Genomic DNA, 25,373 nt, shown 5'->3' with positions numbered 1-25,373 from the left:
CTTTTGTTAAATTTATTTTCAATCCTTAACTTAGTTTTAGCGTAAGTTTTATGCTCTCACGCAATCTATTGTTACTAAGTTTTTTCCATAACTCTCCATTGTTTCCTGTCAATCAAATTATTGCCATTTCCTTATTATGCAACGGTGTGATACTGGACCATATAGTTTACAACTTAAAGTAATACAATCACAATAATACGATAACGAGACTCTTTTGTTGTCACATGTAACTATACAGTAATTGCACTCTTTGTTTCTCTTACTTGTACTCTTTTCCTTACTGGCATGTTAGTTTCTTTACGATATGCAGTCTCTTTGAACAAATTTATCTTCGAGTCTAACTATTTGATACTAAATTCTAATGTAAATACACAGTATCAACAACCAAAATGATGAAAATCCATAATAATGGTAACAAGTAAATAAAAGTAAAGCACAGTAAAGAAACGGCAATAACCATAATGATAAAGCAGTTGTGTCCAACACCAAAAATATCCAAATAAGGTGCTCAAAAGACCATGCATGCAGCTTCCAAGTAGTGACTGGAAAACAGGTCTTCCATATCGAACTTGCTGTTGATATAAAGTACTACATAACATGTAGTACACATTTCAGAAATATCCACTGATCCAGTCAGAGCATGTCCTGTCTGAATATTAAAAAAGGGGTAGTTTCCTGCAAATTGCAACGGAACACAGAAATGTGTCGGGGAGAGTAAAGACCACAAACCAAGCCCTCTCATCCTTGAACCATTATTTTGATATAGTTAATCACTAAATATATTTTTGAAAATAGTACGTTTACCGGAGCCCTAGATCAAAAAGTTACAGTGTTTTATAATTTCAAACAACATTCAGCCACTATTTTCCTTAGGCAAAAATCTTATATTATTATATACCTGTGCTCCTCTACCACAAAAGTGTCACACCTACCGCCCTTATTATGCACATTGCTGGAAGGGTATCTATGGATCTTGAATTGATTCTAACCCGCCGTTCCGGCTACCGGTAAACTTAGCAAAACTTCTAAGAAAAAGTATAATCCATTTTCAAATAAGTGGCAGACATTTCATTTAGAGTTTTGGAAACTCAACAAATGTGGAAAGCATGTGTTCCACTTGATACTCTGGGTTGTCGACGCCATATTTCTTACATATTGCCAACAGCTTTCTCTTCGCATCACTTACTGATTCTCCTTTTACGGCTATCTGGCATAATTCCTTTTCGTGAACTCTTTCATCCTCTACAGGCGGGCTAATGTCGAAGAATATTATTTCTCCCCGCTCGTGAGCTTCGACAAGGATATCTGGCGTAGCAACTCCCGGTCGTGTCAGCACTTTGGCGTGAGCTGTTTGGAAACACGTAACCCCCATGAGTTGGCAAGAAGGCTCTAGCGGTTGGACGCACGGTTGAATCCCACACGCGATCAGAAAATTTTGGAAAAGGATGTCCACTTCGTAGATAATCCGTATCCAATTGCGATAGAACACCGAAGACACCCGCCCATTTATCTCTATCAGTTTTGGTCCCGTAGGAGTCGTTTTAAACTCAACGCTAAAGACACCGTCGGTGACACCAATTGCGGTAAGACATTGGGACGTTGCTGTAACTAGCTGCTGTTGCTTATCAAGGGGTAAACACGAGGGCATACATGCTGTAGTCTCAAAGAACAGTGGGAGGCGTGAAGGACCACAATCTGAGATGAATGCCGCTATAAGTTTGCCCCTAAAGACGACCACCTCTACTCCGTGTTTGATTCCTTGTGCATATTCAGCTAAGTGCATTTGGTTCCCGTGATTCATCCCGAAACATATTTCCTCCGACATTCTAAGGATATTCTGGGTGCTTATAAAGCGCTTCATACAATCTTTCTCGTCCTTGACTAAGGCTATTCCAAAGGAACAACACCCGTACTCTGGCTTCAAAAGGGCGGGGTATTGGATAAGGTTTGACGAGCCCGTCACATCCCCGGGTTGGTTAATTTCGAGAGTTTTGATGGCAAACAGAGAGGGGTTGGGCAAAAAAGGGATTTTGTTTCTAGAGCTTTCTTCTTCTAAAGCTCTTTGGGTGAGGCTTTTCTTCTTGGATATCCTTGCGACCTCAGGTGAACTTCCGATCATGCGCAGTGCCTTGCACACCAGTGACGCCAAAGGAACGTAATCTTCCACCACGGTCATGCAGCCGTCTATGGCTAGATTATGTGCACGTACTATTTGAACAATCTTCTCCGTATTGTCGTCATCATGGGTGTGGTCTCCTATATCACACTGAATAAACTTGTGAACTCTTTTAGCCGCACTGTGATTGGGATTTGGATCGATCAAAACTATCTAAAATATTAGACCGAAGCACATATAAACAGCATGCACCTCAAACAATTGAGGGGTTACCCCTATAGATAAGGACAAATTCCACATATATTGTCAAATGTCTACCATTGAATAAAGTGTCATGCTTTACAAAGTATTATAAACAATGCATTTTGAAAATTAATAAACCTCGGTAGGCTAACATAGATCTTTAATAAAACATTGTGAATACAGAGACAAAATGTACAAATCATGTACATGTATAATCGATTAAGTCTATAATAGCATCTGTTAGGTAAATGAGGTTTCATTCGCCTGAATGATTGATAAAAAAAACATTTCCATTAAAAAATTTACCTTAATATCATATTCTTCCGCGGCTTCCCAAACAAAGTTTTCTGCGGCGCCTATGAGAAGAATTTTCTTTCCTCGCAGAAGGAATCTCTGACTACGGTTCACCATGGTTGCCACTAGGGGTCGTAGACTACTCCCAAGCTTGGCAGGGTTTTGAGACTCGTAGATCTGCGTGTTCGCGATGGCTTTCCTGCTGTTATTGATACTTATAGCCACGGCGTCGTAACTGCCGTCTTCCTTTTGGGTCAGGATAAAATTGACACCTACAAAAATCCCAGCTTTTAATAGGCAATATCTTACATGGAATTGGACCACGTAGACAGCGTTTTCGTAATTGCATGTTCAAAGATGTACCCACCTTTTAAGACGGTACGCAAATTGATATTACTCGTTTTGCAGATAAACACTTTTTTCTTAATTTGCGACACAAATGCTTTGTGGTGTGTTATGACTGATGCCTTTAGAGCAAGCGAGCCAGTTTATCGCACATTCCATTTATTACAATGTATGAAGAATATCATCCAGAAGGTAAATTGTACTTCTCATCTCATTGAAAACAAGACATAAAAACCTACTTCAAGGGATATATACATACCTAAAACACTTGTACTTGCGGATAATGCCCCGCGTTCTTCTTTGTTCATGTTGTTTTCGTACCTCATCCACCTTTCAAGAATGGTCTCTGCTTTTTCCTTGACCACTGACTTTATCTGAATGTCATATTATTTGTCAATTTTAACACGTGGCAGATGCACGATAATTTGGATCGGTAAAATTTATTTCCATATCTATCAATCATAATGAGATAAATATTTGTCATGCACTATTCTTCAACAACGAAATGGAATTTCAAAAAATCAAATAAAATGGATATGAAATTAAATGGAACGATGACCTTATAAACCTTTGTGACCTTGACCCCACTCCAGTATAAAATACTACAAGGAGACAGAGTTTAATTGTGCTGTCTCCTTTTTCAAGGAAACAATAAAATTTTACCATGTTTGTTGACTTAAGACTCTGCACCGAAACGTTTCTTTTTTTTTAGATTTATTCAGTTTCAGTTTGTTTTTGTTTACCGTCGAATGCCATTATAAGAATTCCCAGAATGTTGATAATTTTCTAAAAATGATATTTAAAAATGTTTTATGTAAGAAAAATACTCTAATAAAGTTATTAATGTCAGGGCTCCCTTAAAAAAGATGCTTCCCTGTATTAAGCCCAAAAGGGGGTCTGGTTAATTCGATATATGTTATCTCAGACATGAAGAATGGCTCATCTCAGACCTTTATGTATAGAGAACAAATGGATTAAGATGGTTCTATAGGGTATTGGGCAAAAAAGAAAAACACTTACATCTGATAGCCCCTCCACCCCACCCCACCCCGCTTCCCACCCCACCCCACCCAAAAAATGCTAGTAAGTATCATGAGGTGTAATGATGTTATATAATTAAAAAATGAATAATGTCCAAATAGCTCTACCTCTCCCCATGTACATTTACCTTCTCAATTTTGGCTCCATCTTGTAACCCCCACTGAATTAAAAAGCTTTCCAATGACAACGGAAATGTATTGGTACAATGGAGCGTCATGTCTGCATGACCAACGCCGCAGACGATATCTGAAACCAGCTGATTCCCGTCAGGAGTGGAGCAGACGACAGCTCGAACTGTGCTGGACAGCGGCTTGGTCTCGATACCGACTGAAACAAATAACAGAAAATTAAAAATGCAAAGATGTAAACAAGCCTTGTTGGTTATAACAAAGCAGACTGCCAGAAGCAGCCAGCTCAGAGCACATAAACTAATAAAGCCATCCTAAATATTGTAGAATATACTGAAGAGTGCCATTTTAAGAGCTCGCAAGTGAGACAGCGTCTTTATATTTGAATGAAATTACAAATGAATAATATTCAAAATTAATTTGAATTTTAAAAAACATCCTAATCCTAATTTTTAAACAATGCATGACGGTCGCCATCCTCTGTTGAACAAAGGGGGATACAGCGTAAAAAGGAAAAAGAGAAGAATTATTTATGTTGTAAATGCTACTGTGTCTAAAACCTCACAATATATACCTGCGCGTTCTTCATAATCCCGGCAAGGAACTGGCAATGGCTTAGCGGTCTCACAGAATGACTCCACAACAACACTCCCTTGCATCTCCGCCTCTTCCAAGGCCATCAGCGTCTGCCACACAGCGCTGTAAACGCCCGCTACGTCTTTGGTAGAATAATACAACGTTTTAGGTGATCCTGACCCTGGCGCTTTCACGACTACCTTCAGTTGAAAAATATAAATAACCTAACTAAATACAGCAGTTGTCAATTATCGCCTTCATCAAGATTCAGCGGTAAGTTAAACACAGCGGAATTATATTGTTTTACATTTTATACTATACTTTGTATGATTTTTGTACAACACAAAACAAAAGATATTAAATACCATTATATTCCAGTTGCAGTGAAATTAAATAAAATGCCATTGACTTACTATTCAAAATTTATGATTTTGTGAAATGTCAATAGAGTTTCGTCATCCAACCTATACGAAAATAAATACCTTTTAAAAAAAATAGATACCTTTTTTATCCCTTTATTCGACATAGAACCCATAAAAACACCTAGCTCCTTCGTGATCGTCGCTTCGCTCTCTCGTACATCTTCAAGTGGGATCACAAATATACTGTGTGTTCCAGGATTGTAGGATATTCTTGGTCTGTACGAGAATGCCAGGGTGTCAGGATAGGCTACGCCAGCGTCCGCTGTCAGAATGCGCGTGACAATTCGATTATCTAAACGCCGCGCTAACTTCTCTGTGACTCCCACTGGGCATACTAAATCCATCTCGAAATCCAGATTATTGGCAACGCACAAGTTTTCACCTACCAAAAGAGATGTTTTCAATATATATATATATATATATAGAGAGAGAGAGAGAGAGAGAGAGAGAGAGAGAGAGAGAGGGGGGGGGAGGGCTACTTATACATTGCACAGTTATGTTATCTAATTATTGTGTTTGTGTAAGAATTGATTTATACATGATAAATGAGTAGAAATTAAAGGACATTGATATGTATGCACTGTGTATAAGTATGTATGCACTGTACACTATATGTAAATATATTAGAATTACCCGTGGAAAGGTTCATCAAGTAAGTGACACGGCGAGCTGGGTTGAAAATGTCCAAAAATGTTCGACCACAGGAGTCAAATGTAATAGCCTTGTGTACTCGTAAGGTTTGCAGATCTCCTTGAGTATTGGAACTGTTGGAGGGTTCTTTCTGAAGCCATGCTGAAGAGGGTACCAGTAACAAACCACCAGGACACTGCTTTCCACCCTCTAAACACAGGCTCAAGCAGGTGAATGGTTCCCCCACCACCACCATTGTGATCTCTTCAATTGTTGAATGTGGTCGTGGATTCTGGAAATATATGAGATCTTCTTTACAGCAAGCACATTGTTCTCCAAATTTTGAATATAACTGCCTTATAAAACCTTGTGGCTTGATTTCTGATTAGACTGGTAGGGGCCTATGGACCCATTACAATGCTACTTCATGAGCAATAAAACTAAGGCTCTATTCCCATAGATTTTAGATCGATCTATCCCCGCGGGGAGTCTCACTAGATTACTTTCAGATAATCCGACTTAAATGTCCGTCCCGCCTACTACAAGCTTTAAGGGGGTAATTAACTTTCGTGTCCGCCCGGCTGACAGCTATTTAGCGTGAACCCCCAGGGAGTTAGGTCGATCCAAAGTAGGTCGATCTAATCTATGGAAATGGGGTGCAAAATTACAAAGGAAATAACATCTTCAATAATCCAATGGGTTGTTAAAATAGCGAATTATTCATATTCAACCATTTTTTTATTTTATTTTTACATAAAACGGGTATGAATTGGCTCATTTCTTAAATAAACACACAATTTGTTGACAGACAAAAGTCAGTGAAGAAAACGATTCCTTTTTAAATTTGAAGTAAATCACCTTCGTTCTGTCTTCGGTTTCCGGCAAGTCGTAATGCCTCAGTCCTCTCTGCAATCGTTGCCAGAACTGGTTTGTTGGGTTTCCGTCAGTTTCAGGGCACTGGTCCATTTTCTCGCGCTTTTCTTTCAGTTGAGATTTTGATTTTTGAAAGAAATAATAATAATAATGATGATGATGAAGAAACGGCGTGTGCGGTTTTTACATTATCCACAAAAAAGTCACATATTTTTTTGATCGAGCAACATAATTTTATAAATGTACGTGTCGGCTAATGTTTGAGTTAAATGGTATCCTTTTTTCCAGTCAAACGTAATATAGACGGTTTTTTCTCGCAGGAAGTCATGATATGTGAAGGCTTGGGCATTGCGATGATCTAAGGCTCAGAATGAAATACTATATAGGTAACTACATTAGATACGCTGCCGATATCGCTTTGAGGTCTGAATGGGGAAAGATAAGCTTTGCAGGCTGAAAAAAAGTGGCTCGGAGACATAATAAAACGCGTGCGGGATCCCTTGAATTTCAACGCGCCGTGTGAGGGTCAGTCCATTAATTAGTGAGCATCTCACTCAAATCAGCGACAGGTATTTTATATGATTTTTATATACCTGATTAATATCACTCATAAATTACAATTGATTTATTTCCATACTGGGTAATACTGGAGTATAAAACAGAATATAACGGCCAATTATCACACAAACTGTGGGTGTCACTGGCGTGCCTTACTTGCTTAATTTTTTTGTGGAAAAAATTATAGCAGTAAATTGTAAACCGAAAAGGCGAGGCCAGACACGTGTTGACTTACTACTTTCACAAAAATGAGACATTCGCCTTTGATGAAATGCATTGCATCCTTACCAGTTGGCATTGATATTAGTATCGTGAATACGTTGTAATAGGAATGGTAGTCCGCTGAAAACCGTAGTTCCTTCTCCGTTACTTTTTATAGGGGACACTCGTTTCATATACTAATCCCAGTACTCAGACTAACCCTAACCTGTACTTATCATATGGGACCCAGAACTTCCATTCCAAGGACTACCATTCCTGCCACAACTGAGCGCTCTCATAAGGACGTTTTCTCCCAAAGGACGGATCGCATCGGGCATAATAACAAGTTGCAGTGTATGAAATGGCCGCCTGCCCGCCAGCCCGAGGCTGGTAACTTTCAGGCCGGGCGGGTAAGATTTGCAGATTACCCGCCCGACGGGCTGGCTATTTTTACAGCCTATTTTCACCTTTTATTTTGTCTATGTTCACAAGCGATTTCAGCAAAATATCAAATAAACTCACTGTTTTCACCCACTTTCATAGAAGCAAAGAACTAACCATAGCTTGCGCTCGTATCGAAATGTAACCAACAGTCTCCCTCTCAGTGGCCTCGTTTTTGAAGTTCCGTCTGTGTAATATGAAGTTGAAAGACAATTTGAAACGAGGCACATTGTTCTTAACCAGCTTCAGTGCACAGCAGATAACGTTACGTCATTGTTTTGTGTAGAGGAGATATCGCGAGTAGCAATTTGTAGGTCGAGAGTAATAAAAATGTGAAAGTATAAAAAGTTATGATATTGATTAAATAGACTTATAGGTACATGAAGTGCTTATAATCAACAGTAATAAAGGCAACGGAGCAACAGTAATAAAGGCAAATTAAAGGAGAATTTTACAAAAAAAATTGAATCCCAAAATTATAAGTGAACGTACGAGTTTACGCCGTGCGTCAGATGTAGTTCTTTTCCCACGTGCTTTCATCTTGGGCTGTCAAAAATGAAAAAAATTCTATCAAGTCCGATAGAGAAGTTCACAAAAGAAAAACAATTGAGGAAAGAAATAAAACTAACAAAGATTACGACAGAACCAAACGAAAGAGAACAAATTGGGGCCAATGGAAAGGTGACTTCGATTTGCAATTAGTCGAGCGGCAACATTTTTTGTAAAACCGTAACTCGAAAGTATCACGCATTGCGATCGAGCGCAACCATCTCGATCCAATAACTCGCCCATACTTGCCCCATATTATATATTGTAGCCTCTATGTGATATATATAGCTTTTCTCAATAAGCAATGCTTTCGAGATACGGGGCCCTGCAGGACTGTCTATGGGCCATTAGCGTGCAGGACTGTTCCTGATCGCTTTTTAAAGCTTAAAAGCGATATTCAAAGGGACGCTACATGCTATATTCTTTCTTCTTTATTGTTAGCACAGAGATCGATTTATTTGACAACAATATATATATTTGGTCATACTTGTTGCTATACAGAAAAGCGAAAATTATGATCAAATGATATCACGAAATCGGAATAAAAGTTATGAATAAATTATTGAAGAAGAAATGAGACAGCTTGCAAGGTGAGCATAAACTGAATTGACTACCCCCGCCCTCCCCCGCCCGCTAAAGGGCCCTGAACATTTTTGGTATTTTAGATGGTGAGTGGTGCCATTTGGTATGGTTTAGAACTATGATTCAACTAGTGAAAGTCTTATTTCAAGAGGTGAGTTTTTTTGAAAAAAAACGGCGTAAAAGGGGGGCGTCAGGAGCCCCCTGACCCCCTCTAAATCCAACACTGACAGTAGAAATTCCAAACAATTTCTAAATTTCCATACATAAGGCACGATATTGCCCTTTCATTTCCAAATTACTCTCCCAAGAATGCATTCTAGACCCCCTCAGTATACCTCTCTTAACTCTAGGTGTTATCGTAACTAGGGCAGGTAACTATATGGCCGGGCTGCTAACTTTTTAGAGTTACCTGCCCGGCGGTCTGGCTAGTAATTTCCTGAATTTCATACACTGTAACAAGGTAGACAGAATGGATCACTTTTTTTATTAGAGGGGTTTAAACATTTTAAAGGGCAAGATAATTAGCTTTTCAGTATATGTTACGTTTAATCATAATAAAAACAACGACAAAGGGTTGGGAGTCCTACCTGACACTGTTTCTGATTTATGGCTGACGTGGTTAAAAGTGGGGGATAGTTAGACCCCCTTTTCTCCGGTGCTTATGATATATGGTGTCGAGTTTCATCTGCTTTTAAGTCATTTGCAGTCTGTCTCAGATGAAGGGGGTGTGAGACAAATCTTTGTTCAGTTTGCATAATTGCTAACTGGATTTCGACACGTACATGTACGTGCATCCATATACATAAATTATACAAATTGCGAGACTTTTTTATAGCTACCAGCAACAAATAGGAAAAAATGATGCTATTTAACACCTCGTCTGCTTCATGGGAACGAAGATATGAAACCACTTTGCGCCGGTATCAGACATTTAACATGACCTGCTTCTGACACCCTTAATAACGTGCACGTGCTTCAGACACCTGGGGGCCAATTTTTAGGGAAAAAACTATATCAGTATATTGTAAGCCGAGAAGGACACATTTGTTGACTTACACCTTTCACAAAAATGAGACAGACGCCTTTGTTGAAATGCATTGCATCCTTACCAGTTGATATTGATACTCGTATTGTGAATGCGTGTTAATTATAACAGGAATAGTAGTCCGCTAGGAACTGTAGTCCGTTCCCCATTACATTGTACAGGTGACATACTGTCCTCCTTCTAACACCGGCTACAAAACTGCAATCACTTAATGTGCGCTACTAGTAATTTGTTCCACCACACTGGGCTTCCGACAGCTTGGATAACGAATTTTATTGCGGACAGTATACTCGTGAACCATGAGAAAATTGCAACACATTTTTTTTTTTTTTTTTTTTTTTTTTTTTTTTTTTTTTTGCCCTGAATTTCTTTGAAGTCTCCTAAGCAACATACTAATAGTCTAGAAGGATCCCTGCATGGGTAACACGAAGCAACCAAAATGACCGCCAATAATCTTAGACATAAACGCCCTATTTAATCTCATTAACCTTTTTAGTCCAAATTTGCAGAAGAAATCTAGCTATGTGCATCTCTTTACCGTTTAGAATCATGACATTTCATAACTCCAAAATAATCGTCAACATTCAGAGAAAAAATATCCGCACAAGTTCTTACAGTGGTCTATTTAGCCTGGACAGGGGTAATCCTAGAGAGGGGTGAGAAACGTCCATTGTTCTCGTCAGTGAGGCTGGCCAAATTCACGGTATGTACGCACAGACAGAAAACCATGTATTGTGGGAACGTGACTAATGAAGCCACTGGTAGTACTAGTAGATATCAGTGTGTAGTCTTGAACAATCACCTCGTTGACGAGTGAACAGTTGTCAAAAACAAAAGACCCAGGTGTGGTAGTACTGTTCATGCGTGCCGCAAAGACCAAGCCTAATTGCCCCTCAAGGTCACAAACCAATATCCGGTACTGACGTTTCCACCCCCTGGCCTGGACTATCTGTATCTGTATCTGTTCATGTACGTCTAGAGACAACAATACTGGTATGATGTAGGCGGATAGAAGAGAGCGCATGGACTAGATAAAGGCTGTCATATTTACAATTCATTAACTGGTGAATTTGAAGTTTACCATCAAATTTTAGTAATATTGTAACGTGACCGGGTCGCACCCCGACCCTTTCTGTAATTTGATGAAGATTATTTCTAGTTAGCGTTGTTTTACCTGAAATACGTACTATTACCGCACTGCCGTGCATAAACAGCCGAACATGGGAGCCGCCATGGGAGAACATGTGTTACGTCATACAGCCTTGACATAGATAGCGTGACCTCGTGACCTCAGAATGTAAACAAACAACATTGGGGACGAAACCTAGATGTAAATGATGCTCACGTACAACGTACGCAAACGTAGATCGTGGAAAAAGGAAAAACGCAAGGAGAGCGTTGGAGTGGAAGCGTTAATGTCGGGTTGAAGACGAGGAGGAAGAAAGACGCGAAAAGAGAAGAAAAGACGTGCAAAGAGAAACAGGAAAGCGAAAACGTGAGTTACACTGGTCTTCCGGTGTCACGTGATGATTATTCACGCGGGGGTAGCAGTCCGTTGACTTACAGTACGTAGCTGCACATGCATTTCCGACATTCTCCCGTAGAGAAAGTTATAGAATTATCAAACAAACTATTTCTTTTTAACGAAAATTACTTAACTCTGAATTGAAAGAACATTGTTAAGTGAAAACATTTATACTACGAGTCTTAGACCCCATTTCCATAGATTTTAGATCGATCTATCCCTGTGGGGAGTCTCACTAGATTACTGTCAGCTTAGCCGGCTTTAACGTCTGTCCCGGCTTCTGAAATCTGTAGGGGGTAATTAACTATGGTGCGCGCTCGGCTGACTGCAATTTAGCGTGAACCCCCAGGGAGTTAGGTCGATCTTAATCTTAATCTCTGGATCGATCTAAATCTCTGGGAATACACCCTAAGATCTACCACGTTTTTCTCACAGAGCAAAACAGTTCAGTCACAATCAAAAGCTCATTTCCAACATTCCCCCGTATACTGTAGTTATAAGATTATCAAATACATACTCTCTCATGGCGAAAACCAATGAATTATGAATATTGAAAGATCATAGTTCAGTGCAAACATAGCGCCTACTTAGGACGACATCGTCATACCGGAAGTTCCTTCTTGCAATCTACCCTTAATGCGCAAGTGCAGAACGATTTTGTCACGGAACGGGTCTATCACGCCACACCAGACCGCAACTCCAGTAATGCGTTAGCGTAACTGGGAAAACTCTTTAGTTTCGTTATTTTTTAGTTCTTTGGTTTTGTTTGCGTTTTTAGCTCAGTTGACCAGCAGCCGGGCATGGAGAACTTCTTACCGATTTTGACTATCCAATGCATGAGGAGGTGTACGTGGAAATTCCTGACAGTCGGATACTGCAGGTGGAAATCCTGAGAGCAGGCCACTCCAGGTGGGAAAATTCCTATTCTCCAAGACTGTTTGTGTGTAATCAAGCCATGTGCCGTAGCCAAGAAGACTGGAGACCTTCGTGTAACTTTTTTGCTGAGTTATTTGAGTTATCTTACGTTTGGTTTATTATCGCTTTAATTGTTCAGCGTCCGGGCATGCAGCAACTGCAGGTGAGGATGCCTGAATCTACAGGGATACATAGCCCATTCTCCAGGATTTTTCGTGTAAAGTGAAGCAGCCGCAGGTGGGGATGCCTGAGTCTACAGGGGATACATAGCCCATTCTCCAGGACTGTTCATGTGAAACGAAGCATTGTGCCGCGACAGAGGACTGGACCCATTCAGTAGTGTTTCCGTTATTATCAAGATTTATATTTGAGATTTAGTTCGACGTTATTATTATGTTATGGACTCCAAGAGAAACTGTGAACTATGTGAAATTTTGAACTGAGCAACATGAATGACTTTAAATGCGTACGAGTTACTCAAATGTCTTTAACTTTGCTTTCGTTTTATTGAAATTTTATAATCGATTTCTACGTTTATTAAATCTGTTTGTCTTACTTGAAAGCCACTCTTGTCGTTTGTGCTTGGGATATACTTTCCCTGGGGAAAATCAACATCTCTCCCGACTCCCGAGGGGAGGGCTCGCGTCACAATATTGTCCAAGCCCAAAAATTGAATGGAGGCGTTTTTTTTTTTTTTTTTTATTTAATTTTTTTTTTTTACACTTTTTCATATCAGTAGTAATTCAGTAGTCATTGCTGACTCAACTATAACTATGGTTTAGTGACTACTAGTGTAATGTGTGTGCGCATGACACGGGCTTAATCATTAAAAAAACAGCGACAAAGGGTGATGTCGTACACCACGCTGTTTCCTGAGGTGCTGACTGACGTGGTTAATAATGTGAGGACCCGAGGGTGGGTTCAACCCCCTGCCCTCCAGCTCTTACGATATTTGATGTCGAGTCCCATCCACTTCATAAGTAAACCGTAGTCTGTGGCTGTATTCCCAGAGCTTTTAGATCGATCTATCCCCGCGGGGAGTCTCACTAGATTACTGTCAGATAATCCGGCTTAAATGTCCGTCCCGCCTACTACAAGCTGTAAGGTGGTAATTAACTTTCGTGTCCGCTCGGCGGATAGCTATTTAGCGTGAACCCCCAGGGAGTAAGGTCGATCTAAAGTAGATCGATCTAATCTCTGGAAATGGGGTCTAAGTCCGATGAAAGAGGTGTATGACACAACTCCTTGTTCAATTTTCATCACCTCTCGACTAGAACGTGCAGCCATGCGCTTAAATTGAACAAGAGCCAGGCCAGACTTGGTCATAGCGATAAGCAACAAATCGAAACATGATGCTATAAAACACGTCGTCCACTGTACAATGTATAAACATTGGAGGAAAATGAGGCCACTTTGCGGCGGGACCAGACATTTAACACGGCCTGCTGCACATACCTTGAACAACATGCTTCAGACAATATTTAATAAAGCTGGTAATTTGAATAAACCCGATGTACCATAAAAATCTGACTCCCCTAAAATGTGACTCCCCAGTCTGATTTTCATAATGATCATAATGAAAATCTGACTCCCCGATCAAATTTCCGTTATGAAAATCTGACTCCCCCCCCCCCCCCACACACACACATACAAAACTTCAAAGATCTTATTTTATTTCAGCATATGAATTTATCTTGATGTATGCTTAATGAAAGATACATTGGCACTTTTTGTTAGTTTGCAGGTGAAAATTTGAGAAAATAAAAAATTAAATATGTATATTCTACCACCCAATGACTCCCTTATGAAAAAGCTATTCATTTGATTTTGGTAATCATTCAACATCTTTTCTCTATGAAGAATATATGAAAATATTTGAATGGTAAAATATTGGGTAAAAAATGTATATATGAATGTATGTAATCCGTGTAGGCTTGCGTGCGACCGAGAGCGTCCATATGTGTGTGTGTGTGTGTGTGTTTCACCAGGTTTGTAATAACTTGGAGAAAGAATTTTAGCGTTTGGATGGAAAGCTCCCTACCCGCGCTACTGTACGAACGCTGTTACCAGGCACGTTTATCAATATCCTTTTAAATCAATACACTGTTGAATACCATGAGTACATTCCCCGTAGCGCTCACATATTGCTTCTACCAGATTCTTACACAACTCAAGTAAAATACACATGCCAAAATAAAACAAATCAATCGCGCTGTCAGCCGAAGAAAGGCTTTTAAACTGCACCTTCTCCAAATTCCTGAAATAAATCAGCCCCTGAAGTTCATAATGATCGAAAAATGAAATGAAAGGAAACAATGAAATAAAACCCTGTTGTATAATATCGGTTATGCTATTTGAAATTGCATGATGGTATTAGGTAGCGGATATATAGTGGCAACAACTGAACACATTTACAATGTTTACCCTCAAGGGACATCTAGTTAAAATTTGTCATCATTAAGCGGAAGGCCCATGCACGGTACACCAAACGCTTAAAATTCGTATATAGTAACTCTTCACTTACCGCAGAAATAAGTTCCTGTCTTTCTAGTCCTTCCTTTAATGGATTCAGCAAAGACGTGTTCGTGGCAGCTCTAGCTCCTGGGTCAGGCCTCTACTCAGACAGTCCTCTTTTATATTAATTTTTTTTCAGCTTAATGTATTTCCTGCAGGAGTCACCACCGCTCTAGTATCAACACGTAGGCCAATGTACATATAATTGAAAACACATTTATATGTAAATTGAAAAATGTTGAACATATGACAGGCATTTGTGTGCTTCACAGACCACGCTAAATAATATAAACATTTCACGTATCTCGAGAAATAAAAATAGGCCTTCCCGCGGGTAACGAAAATACACAATGGGACCCTGCTAAAACTGTCGGCTGTAATGACTTTTTTTCGCTATTTGTATTCATAGCAGCATTCCCTACACAACACCATGCTGGTTATATCACTGGTGAATGTAATTGAAAACAATTTGAATTGGAAAATGTCATACTATCATCTGAATGTCTAACAAAAGGTACATGTACATAACAACATCTTTTTTCTGGTGTGCCTGAAATCCGAGATGTTATTTTATGAATCTGGCCATGAAACAAAAACACAAGTTTTGATGTTGTCATTCGTTTAACTTGATAAACAGACAGACTTTCCCCATGTATTTGAGACCCGTTTTAACACTAACAAAGACGTATGCGCACTAGCACACAAGCACGCGCACACATACACATACACGCTTGCACAAGAGTCTTTCTTGTCCTCCCTTCTTTTCCTATGTGATTGCACACAAATTTTAATGTACTTGTAGAATACTTGCTTGGGTGCTGTTTTTCAGGAAAATATCACAGATGCAAGATTTGTATTTGATACGAAAATCTATTTCGTCGCTATTTCAAGAATACTGTTAAATCATAAATGTGATGTTCAATTCACACAGCTTCTTTCTGAATTACTGATGCAACCTTCAGATGAATGCCTGTCTTGTTTGCTGATTGTTGTGAAATAGATTCTAATTAGGTTTGAGATAAGTCAACAGAAGAAAATGTATTAATGGGGAAATACCAGGGGGGGTGTTGACACAAGGAAAAGGATACATTTTTGGCCACCCTGTATTTTAAGTTACAAAATTTGAAAAATGCATCTTGTGGTTACAGAAATCTATCCCATGGCAATATTACCAACTTCTTGTCTTAAGAATATTTCATCAATGATCTTGAGCTATAGGACATGTAAGGAACCTCAACGGAATTTTAATTCAATTCAATTCATTTGAGTTTATCAACTGTGTTGACTTTGAGTTAACATAAAATTCTTTATTTTCTGAGGCGTGTAACAAACTTGAGATTCCCTGCGAAAAAATCAGTTTGACATGAAGATCAATTACTGACCAATATGACCTAAGTATCAGATGCCTTGGAAACTAAAAGATTCTTTCTTCAGGCGACTATACAGCTCTTTTAAGGCGTGTGCACACATGCGTGTGTGTGTGTGTGTGTGTGTGTGTGTGTGTGTGTGTGGCCGTGTGTTTGTGGCGGAAAGGAGGGTATCCTGTGATATCACAGGGGCCTATAAAACTGAAAAGAGAATAGAATAATTTTGAAACATACTGCTGGCTGACCTTGTGGTCAGAGAGCGCATTTAGAACAGCGGCCTAACAGATCAAATATGGCCACCGACTTAAAAGCTTGTAGCTCAATTCCCGATGAGACACTGAATAGATTCCCAGCGGGGATTACCCAGCAAGAATTCCAGTGGGTCGGCCATATTTGATCCGCGGATAAGTTGGCCCGCTGTCCTGAATGCGCTCAAAGAGTATAGTGTATGTGTGTTTGGGGGGGGGGGTTAAAGGTTAAAAAAACACTGTCAGGAGGGTGGGGTTTCGTAGCCTCCGGCGCGTGTGACTGACATGTTTGAAAAACGTGGTTGCTAAGCCTCCTATACCACCCCCACCTCTAGAAAAGTGCACAAAATTCACATACGCGGTCGGTAGAGGGTACTCTTAACCACAGCTACAAATTAAGTTCTTCAGCCTTTATTTTTTATAAGTTTAATTCATAAACTTGTTTATTTGGCTTGACATAGTTGACCATGTTTAATATACAGAGTTATTTCACTGACACCGAAACAGTAACATGAAATGCAATAAAGTAATAAAATCCACTTAACATAAAATAAGTGTTATGACTATATATAGTAATCCAATAATCACTTTACTCGGAATCTGTTCAAAACCAATAGTTAAAGCTAAGCGTTTCCAAATAAGTTGCGCATAACCACTTTTTATGCATTGATGATTACATACAATTACAACATATAAGTACTTTTTAACTTTCCAAACATTTCGATGGAACTTGGTGATTTAACAAGCAAACGGCCTTCGTCCCAGCAATATACCCCTGTATACCATGTACGTTGCCCTGAAACCATCAAAAATATTATCTGTCTATAACTAACGATTTATGTCGCTCTACTCTTGATTATTGGATAGACTTATATACTTTATATGTAATAACAATACAACATGTATACAACTAATTAACTTAATCTTGCCGATTGGAAATTTCTTCTTCAGTAATTGTTTTAGTCAATGTGTGAGCAAGTTTTCAGTCAAGGCATTGTAATTACATTTTTATCTTGAATGTCATTGATACTCAGTGCATTCTTAGAACTACTAATATCTCTTCAATATGCCAAGATCAGCTACGTGGATAAATTTCACATTTAATAACAGAAAACTACTTGCGCTCCTTATAGTCTTTTTGCACAAACGCAGGGGGCTCCACGAACGTAGAAAGAACATGCTTCACCGGAGACTCTGGGTTGTCGACGCCGTATTTTCTGCATACAGCCAAAAGCCTTCTTTTCGCCTCGCTTACAGATTTCCCCTTTACAGCTATCTGACAACACCCAGACTCATAATCTAGCTTCCCCTCCATTGTTGGTTCAATTTCGTAGTACATTATCTCCCCTCGCCCGTGAGCCTCGGCAAGGATCTCTGGCGTAGCCATACCCGGCCGCGACGGCGCCTTGGCGTGGTCTTTTGGGGTGCAAACAATCCCCATGAGTTGGCAAGATGGCTCCAACGGTTTGACGTTTGGTTGAATTCCGCACGCGATCAGGAAATTTAGGAAGAGAAGATCCGTTTCGAAGACGGTCCGAACCCAGTTCCTGTAATACCACCCACCTATTCGTCCGTTGATCTCGATCAATTTTGGACCCGAAGGAGTCATTTTGAACTCCACGTTGAATACACCGACAGTGTGGCCAACCGTGCCAAGGCATTGGGACGTTGCTGTTATCAGCTGCCGTTGCTTATCAGGGGGCAAACATGACGGCATGCAAGATGATGTCTCAAAAAACTGTGGGACGTGGGTTGGGCCATTATCTGCGATAAATGCCGCTAAAACTTTTCCTCTAAACATGACGACCTCTACTCCGTGTTTGGTTCCTTGCGCATATTCAGCTAAGTGCATTTCATTTCCGTGATTCATCCCGAAACATATTTCGTCCGACATCCTTAGGATATTCTGGGTGCTTACGAAGCAATTCATACAATCTTTTTCGTCCTTAACTAAGGTTGTCCCAAAAGAACCTGTTCCGTACTCTGGCTTCAAAAGGGCGGGGTATTGAATAAGATTTGACGAGCCCGTCACATCCCCGGGCTGGTTAATTTTAAGAGTTTTAACGGCAAACAGAGAGGGGTTGGGCAAAAAGGGCATTTTGTTTCTAGAGCCTTCTTCTTCTAAAGCTCTTTGGGTGAAGCTTTTCTTCTTGGATATTCTTGCAGCCTCAGGCGAACTTCCGGTCATGCACAGTGCCTTGCACACCAGTGACGTCAATGGAACGTAATCTTCCACCACGGTCATGCATCCGTCAATGGCTAAATCGTGTGTACGTATTATTTGAACAATCTTCTCTGCATTCTCATCATCATGGCTATGATCTCCTATATCACATTGAATAAACTTGTAAACGCCTTTAACCTCTTTTTGGATAGGATCCGGGTCAACTAGAATTATCTAAAAAAAAAGGCATACAAAAACTACTTCATTTGTCAAACAAATTACTGTAATACTAATATTATCTATAAAACACTGATTGTTAAAATTAATACTAAATTATCACAGAAAAAAAAACGAAAGGCAACGGAGCACAAAATTGTCAAAAACCATTCCTCACATATTTTCACATTTACACTAAACTCACCTATTTATCTATCGACATTAAAATGCAAGATTTAGGCAGGCTAAATATAGGTTTATATGTGAACGACTTTTACCCTTTTAGCAACACTTACTTTTGCATCGTATTCCAAAGCAGCTTCCCACAGATAGTTTTCCCCCACGCCTAGAAGAAGAATTTTCTTTCCTCGAAGAAGGAATCTCTGACTACGGTTGACCATGGTTGCCACTAGGGGTCGTAGGCTACTTCCAAGCTTGGCGGGGTCTTGAGACTCGTAGATCTGCGTGTTCGCGATGGTTTTCCTGCTGTTATTGATACTTACAGCCACGGCGTCATAACTGTCGTCTTCGTTCTGGGTCAGAATAAAATTGATACCTACAAAAATTCCATGTCTTTCATAAGTATTGGAAATAGACGAAGTACACAGCGCTATCATAACTGCATGTTCAAATATTTACCAAAAATTTAAGGCGGTCGGTATGAAAATAAGCTAACTTATTGAGTTTACTTTTTCTACAAATAAACTCAACTTTTTCCCCATTGAACTTAAGCGTGTAAACTGTATTAGGGCAGATACACCATTTTATACAGTTAGACCTGTACATCTATTTCATCATTGGAGAAATCTTTTACGCAATATACATTCTATGAATTTCAATTTCGTATGTCCTATAAAATTACAATTTTATACCTATTGAAATAATGTGGAATATACCGCAAAAGTCAGCCATACCTCTAGGATTTATAAATTGCGTTTTTTTAAGTGAGGTGTCATTCATTAAAAAAAGGTATAAGAAAGTCAACCATTCCCATGCTTACCTATTACGCCTGTTCTCCTTAATGTCACTTCTTGTTCCTTGTTCAAACTGCTCTCGAGCCTTTCCAAGGTTTTCAAAATGGCTTTCGCCTTCTCTTTGATCATGGAACGTATCTAAATATCAAAGCCAGATATCAGAGAAGGTATTATTTTACTTAAATGGCGCATCGCATTTATTCAGAAAATATATAACACATATAAGCTACTGCCAATAACTAGAAAATTAAGATTAAGCATATAAGATTTGAATAAAGATCAAGCAATTCTATAACGTCCCTAAGTTAACAAATATTCTACGTAAGCTTTTGTACTCGAGGTCAATATTGTTTTATTGAGAAAATAAAAATATTTAGAAATAAAGAATCATTTTGGTACGAATTAAAACTACGGGACCGGGCATACATTATGCTGTTTTACAGACGCACCTTTTCAATTTCGGATCTGCCATTTAACCCCCACTGAATTAGGAAGCTTTCAAGTGACAATGGAAAGGTATTGTCGCAGTGGAGTGTCATGTCTGCGTGACCAACGCCGCAGACGATATCTGAAACCAGCTGATTCCCGTCAGGAGTGGAGCAGACGACAGCTCGAATTGTGCTGGACAGCGGCTTGGTCATGATGCCAACTGAGAAAATGAAGAATGCGATGAAACAAAATACAGGATGCATATCTTGTAACATTTTGTATTGCACGACTAATCTAAGCAGGCAATACATTGAAATCCAACAACGTGAAGGAGTAACGATAGACTTGCTATTCGAGCTCGTCATGACAGCGTCTTTGTCTTCATCTTTATTTTCTCAGAAGGCCGAAACAACAGCTTGATGGTCAAATGTAAACTGAACATAACTTCCTGAGGAAGATGAACTTCATCAGCGTTATCAGAGTGTCCTGTACAATATCATATGACCAGTATTCATGGGCGAAAATTGATTAAATGAATATACGTGAACATTAAACCTCCAAAAGAAACATACCTGAGCGTTCTTCGTAGTCAAGATGGGGGACTGGTAATGGCTTAAGGGTCTCACAAAATGCTTCCACGATGATGCCCTCCCCCTCTTCAAGGACATCCATTGCTGTATACACGGCACTGTAGACGTCTTCTACCTCACCGGCAGGGTGGTAGGACACAGTTAGGGATGAGGACCGAGGGGCTTTGACGACCACCTTCAACGAATTTATTTATTCATTCATTTATTTGTTTATTTATTTATTTATTTTTGTAAAATATCTCTCAATCTCCCTCAAATTCAACAGAAGCATTTTATTCGCCCTCTCTCTCTCCCTCTCTCTCTCTCTCTCTCTCTCTCTCTCTCTCACACACACACACACACACACACACACACACTGGCACATTTTGCTCATGCGAAATTACAAAGAGACAGAAATACAAATCAAAAGTACTGAGAGTAAATTTGCGCGCTCGAAAGCACTCACCACTAGAAGAAAGACCAAATTACACACTAGTAGATATACCTTTCTAATTCCCTTCTTCAACAAATAAGCCAAGAACGCATCTAGCTCTTTATGGACTGTTTCTTTTCTGTCATCACTTTGAAGAGGGGCCACAAAAATATTGTGTTTTCCTTGGTTGTAGGAAACTTGAGGTTTGTACACAAATGCCAGCGTGTCGGGATATGCAACGCCAGCGTCCGCTACGAGAATGCGCATGAGAATTCGATCATCCAAGCAACTCACTAACTTCTCGGTGACTCCCAACGGGCATTCTAAGTCCTCCAAAAATTTGGTAGCATTTTGTGCATCTATCCTGTCATCACCTGTCCGCATACATTAATTGATCATTATCATCGTCATTTCATTAAAAAATAATTAGTTTAGTTAATCACGGTGGAGTCAAATTACCAGAAAACAAATGTTGAAATGATCTGTAAACAAGAAGCAAATGAATAAATTAATTAATTAAGCTTAATTCGTTCATAAATAAACAAACAAGTAAACAAATAAATAAATAAAAATAAATAAATAAACAAAATAAATACGTCTTATTGAAGATCTAACCAATGTAGATATAGAGAAAATTAGAATTACCCGTGGAAAGGTTTATCAAGTAAGTAACACGGCGAGGTGGGTTGAAAATGTCCAAAAATGTTCGACCACAAGAGTCAAATGTAACAGCCTTGTGTACTCGTAAGGTTTGCAGATCTCCTTGAGTATTGGAACTGTTGGAGGGTTCTTTCTGAAGCCATGCTAAAGAGGGTACCAGTAACATACCACCAGGACACTGCTTTCCACCCTCTAAACACAGGTTCAAACAGGTGAATGGTCTCCCCACCACCACCATTGTGATCTCTTCAATCGTGGAATGTGGTCGCGGATTCTGTATGATTTGAAATTGGAAACAAGTTTCTACACAGAACTAAATTTTTTAGCAGTAAAGAAGAATTCCATTCACTTCACTGCAAACTCAAGGTCGTAAAAAAGGTAGATATCCTTAAGAAACAGTAACTTTTTAATTAAAATTGCTTTCATACACGTCTAGGTAACATTGGATTTGACGTAAGAAAATATTTTATAGACAAATTTTATAACATCGATTTCTTCTACTCACCTCCGTTCTGTCCACAGTTTCCGGCATGTCGTAAAAACTCAGTCCTTGCTGCAATTCACGCCAAAACTGACCTGTCTTGGTTTTGTTGGTTTCAAGAGATTCGCCCATTCTTTATTCCTGCTAATTTAGATGCAGTCATGTCAGTTCAGAATTGCAAAGATAATCAATATATATATTGTGAAGACTCCCCTTGCAATACTGAATACAGTTTTGTAACAAGTTATGTGTTATAACCGATCATTCTCGAAGGTCGGCTTCACCTCTTTCATTTTTTTTTTTTTTTTCAAATAAAAAGAACGATACAGATCTAGAGTGGGAAGGCTAGTGCCTTTTGGATTCTAAAGAACCGCTAGCTTTTAAGAAAATTCTGCTCTTATCAGGGGCGGATCCAGGATTAATTGAAGGGGGGGGGGTCCCCGGAAGTGAAACCGACCCTCCCCCCCCCCCCCCCCCCCCCCCCCCCCCCACACACACACACACACACACACACTTGGCGTGGGGTTCGGGGTCCTTCAGCGGGCCTCAAAAAATTTTTGGTATTTTAGAGGGCGAATGATGCCATTTTGTACGCTTTAGAACTATGATTCAGCTAGTCAAAATTCTAATTTCAAGAGGAGACCAGAAATTGAAGGGGCTGACCCACAAAAGAAACGGTTCTGACTGAACAATTCAACTGTATCGATTTTCTGACATTGCTTATATTCCGCCTCTTCAGGTTAATAACTTTGATTATACTCTGATTCAGAGGGTGACACTTCCATTGTCCGGTGTGTGCATATTCTTGACTAGTTGTGTCTTCCTGAGCCACATGCCCCTCCCCCCTCTCTCTCTCTCTCACACACACACACACACACACACACACACACACACACCCTGTGATGTGTGTGTGTGTGTGTGTGTGTGTGTGTGTGTGTGTGTGTGTGTGTGTAAGAGTGTGTGTGTGTAAGAATATTTTACAGTTCTCCTTTATTTAATCTCATTCGTAAATTTTTAAAATCGCTGTCACGGTTAGGTTTCACTCACTTCAAACAAATATCGACGCATATTGCATACCAGCATATGGATGTACATTTTACATGGTCCTGGCATTTTGTCAGTGGTTTAATCAGATGCTGGCATATCTTTCATATGAAAACAGTTGGTTACATACATCCATAGATTTCAAATAGACATAAATATACGGAGGGGTCCCTTTTTTAATTCCGCTTGCTAAGCAATGCGTGTAAATATTAATACTACATGTACTTTTCAAGTTCAACGTCAAATACTAACAGTGAATCTCTATAAAATAATGAGGACAAATAGTTTATTCATAATCAGACGTGTATCAAGGATTGGGAGTCAAAGAGAGAGTCATTTATTTATTTTTTTATTTATTTATTTATTTATTTATTTATTTATTTATTTATTTATTTATTTATTTGTCAAATTGGGTCCGTCTATGTCCAACTTAGACATAGGAATGTCGCCCCTTCCAAAAATGAAAAACAAAACAAAAACAAAAAAATTCGTCCAGCTACCAGATTCGATGAATAGGAACATAAATGCTTCGGCACAATAGAATTTACTTGTCACCTTAACACAAAAAGATACCAAAATGCTACACACAGCTTAGATGTCTGGCACGCCTATTGAAGCTGCTAAATGTTAGTTTATTACCCCCTATAACATCTTCAGTATAGGCGTGCCAGGTATGAGAGCCGCTTAAGCTCAGTGCAATTTAACGAGGAACCCCTTGGAGATGGCTCGATCCTGCTAGGTCGATCTGGGTATGGGAATGGGGTTATACTCTATCCTTAGAAAATTCGTTGTCGCACTTGTCCCAAAAATTTGCCCCTTTGTGAGATTGTGTAAGACCCCATTGGGACCACATATATAAAGGATAAATAACTATATAAGCCTAACCTTATAAAATAACTTATCCAATTAATTGAGTATAGATTCAATCTCAATTTAAAGGCATCGTGTCCAGGATTTAATTCTAATCTGGCTTTAATTTTTTGACAAAATTTTGAAGGAATATTGTGTAAATAAATTTGGTGGTTAACACCTATAAACATTCAAGTATCTTATACGGGATTGTCGCTCAAAATTTTATTTTCCTCGAGAAAAAAAGCAACTTCCCCCTAACAACAAACCATTGCTCGAACCATCCCTGCAGTTGGATTCAATGTTATCTATGAATTCAAACACTAAGTTCTAAACGTATCATGACTTGTTCAGGCAAACATATTTTTCTGACATTTCAGAAGGACTCTAAGTACTTTCCTTTGCTGGGTTTTCTCGTTCTCAAGGCATGAATTGGAAAAGATAAGTAGCTTTGCTGGATATGTATATATGAAAACAAGATTTTAGGGCATTTCAAAACGCGTATAGTACTAATATAAATATAGTCACTAGGACTCCTTAGCCAATTATCAATTTGACCAAAATTAGTAGCCTACCTTGTTGTTCGATTTTGACCTTAGGGGAGATTCAGCTTATTTCTCTTCTACTTTTGGCCTGCAGTCGTCCCTTGTGGAATTTGCTTCGTCGATTTCGCAATTTCACCGAATTTGATTCCACAGCTTAGCGCTTGCAGCGCTATATACGTTTTTACCCCGCCGAGGCGTTCGCCTCAACGTCATCTTTAAATCCGCCCGCATTATGACTTTTTTTCTTGTTTTGCACGCCAAACAATACGTGCACTGTAGTAAAGATATTAATACAGAACATAGTGCGGAGGAGTTTAGGATGGATTGACTGGCGTCTCCAGACAAAATCTAATTCACTTTTGAAAAAGTCACCATTTGAAACTCACCAGGTGAGAC

At 39.3% G+C, this 25,373-nt stretch overlaps 2 protein-coding genes across 6 annotated transcripts; both read right to left on the bottom strand.

The window, feature by feature from the left end:
- Positions 1–11,338, bottom strand: LOC106154298 (carnosine synthase 1). 5 transcript variants are annotated; one of them, XM_087017623.1, is made up of 10 exons: positions 8,361–9,151; positions 7,986–8,055; positions 6,654–6,775; positions 5,799–6,087; positions 5,246–5,547; positions 4,742–4,943; positions 4,167–4,366; positions 3,258–3,372; positions 2,666–2,925; positions 1–2,329 (listed from the first exon to the last, which is right to left on the bottom strand). In XM_087017623.1, the coding sequence occupies exons 3-10, from the start codon at positions 6,759–6,761 to the stop codon at positions 1,073–1,075; spliced, it is 2,733 nt and encodes a 910-aa protein (XP_086873749.1). In that variant the 5' UTR covers positions 6,762–6,775; positions 7,986–8,055; positions 8,361–9,151; the 3' UTR covers positions 1–1,072. The 5 variants fall into 5 exon arrangements, with proteins under 5 accessions (XP_086873749.1, XP_086873747.1, XP_086873746.1 ...); XM_087017621.1 differs by lacking the exons at positions 7,986–8,055; positions 8,361–9,151 and adding an exon at positions 11,219–11,338; XM_087017620.1 differs by lacking the exons at positions 7,986–8,055; positions 8,361–9,151 and adding an exon at positions 11,232–11,316.
- A 5,688-nt stretch (positions 11,339–17,026) lies between these two features.
- Positions 17,027–22,662, bottom strand: LOC106176454 (carnosine synthase 1). Its single transcript, XM_024075326.2, has 8 exons — positions 22,564–22,662; positions 22,044–22,332; positions 21,471–21,772; positions 20,969–21,161; positions 20,417–20,616; positions 19,994–20,105; positions 19,290–19,549; positions 17,027–19,011 (listed from the first exon to the last, which is right to left on the bottom strand). The coding sequence occupies exons 1-8, from the start codon at positions 22,588–22,590 to the stop codon at positions 17,728–17,730; spliced, it is 2,667 nt and encodes an 888-aa protein (XP_023931094.2). The 5' UTR covers positions 22,591–22,662; the 3' UTR covers positions 17,027–17,727.
- Positions 22,663–25,373: the final 2,711 nt, after the last annotated feature.

The sequence above is a fragment of the Lingula anatina genome, chromosome 7 (assembly GCF_051362555.1).
Source record: "Lingula anatina isolate TDL-2025a chromosome 7, LinAna3.0, whole genome shotgun sequence".
Taxonomy (NCBI): Eukaryota; Metazoa; Brachiopoda; class Lingulata; order Lingulida; family Lingulidae; genus Lingula; species Lingula anatina.
Note: the sequence above shows the minus strand (reverse complement) of the source record. Positions and strands in the feature narration are given on the sequence as shown.

What these genes read in the sequence shown, in the direction of transcription:
- LOC106154298 (XM_087017620.1), bottom strand. Translation starts at nt 11,313, where the DNA reads ATGTCAAGGCTGTATGACGTAACACATGTTCTCCCATGGCGGCTCCCA. An exon ending in TGCACGGCAGTGCGGTAATA is followed by an intron (nt 6,776 to 11,231) that starts GTACGTATTTCA and finishes CTCAACTGAAAG; the next exon opens with AAAAGCGCGAGAAAATGGAC. An exon ending in CGAATAAAGGGATAAAAAAG is followed by an intron (nt 4,944 to 5,245) that starts GTATCTATTTTT and finishes TTTCAACTGAAG; the next exon opens with GTAGTCGTGAAAGCGCCAGG.
- LOC106176454 (XM_024075326.2), bottom strand. Translation starts at nt 22,590, where the DNA reads ATGCCGGAAACTGTGGACAGAACGGAG. An exon ending in AAACTGTGGACAGAACGGAG is followed by an intron (nt 22,333 to 22,563) that starts GTGAGTAGAAGA and finishes CAAATCATACAG; the next exon opens with AATCCGCGACCACATTCCAC. An exon ending in AAGGAGAACAGGCGTAATAG is followed by an intron (nt 19,550 to 19,993) that starts GTAAGCATGGGA and finishes GAATTTTTGTAG; the next exon opens with GTATCAATTTTATTCTGACC.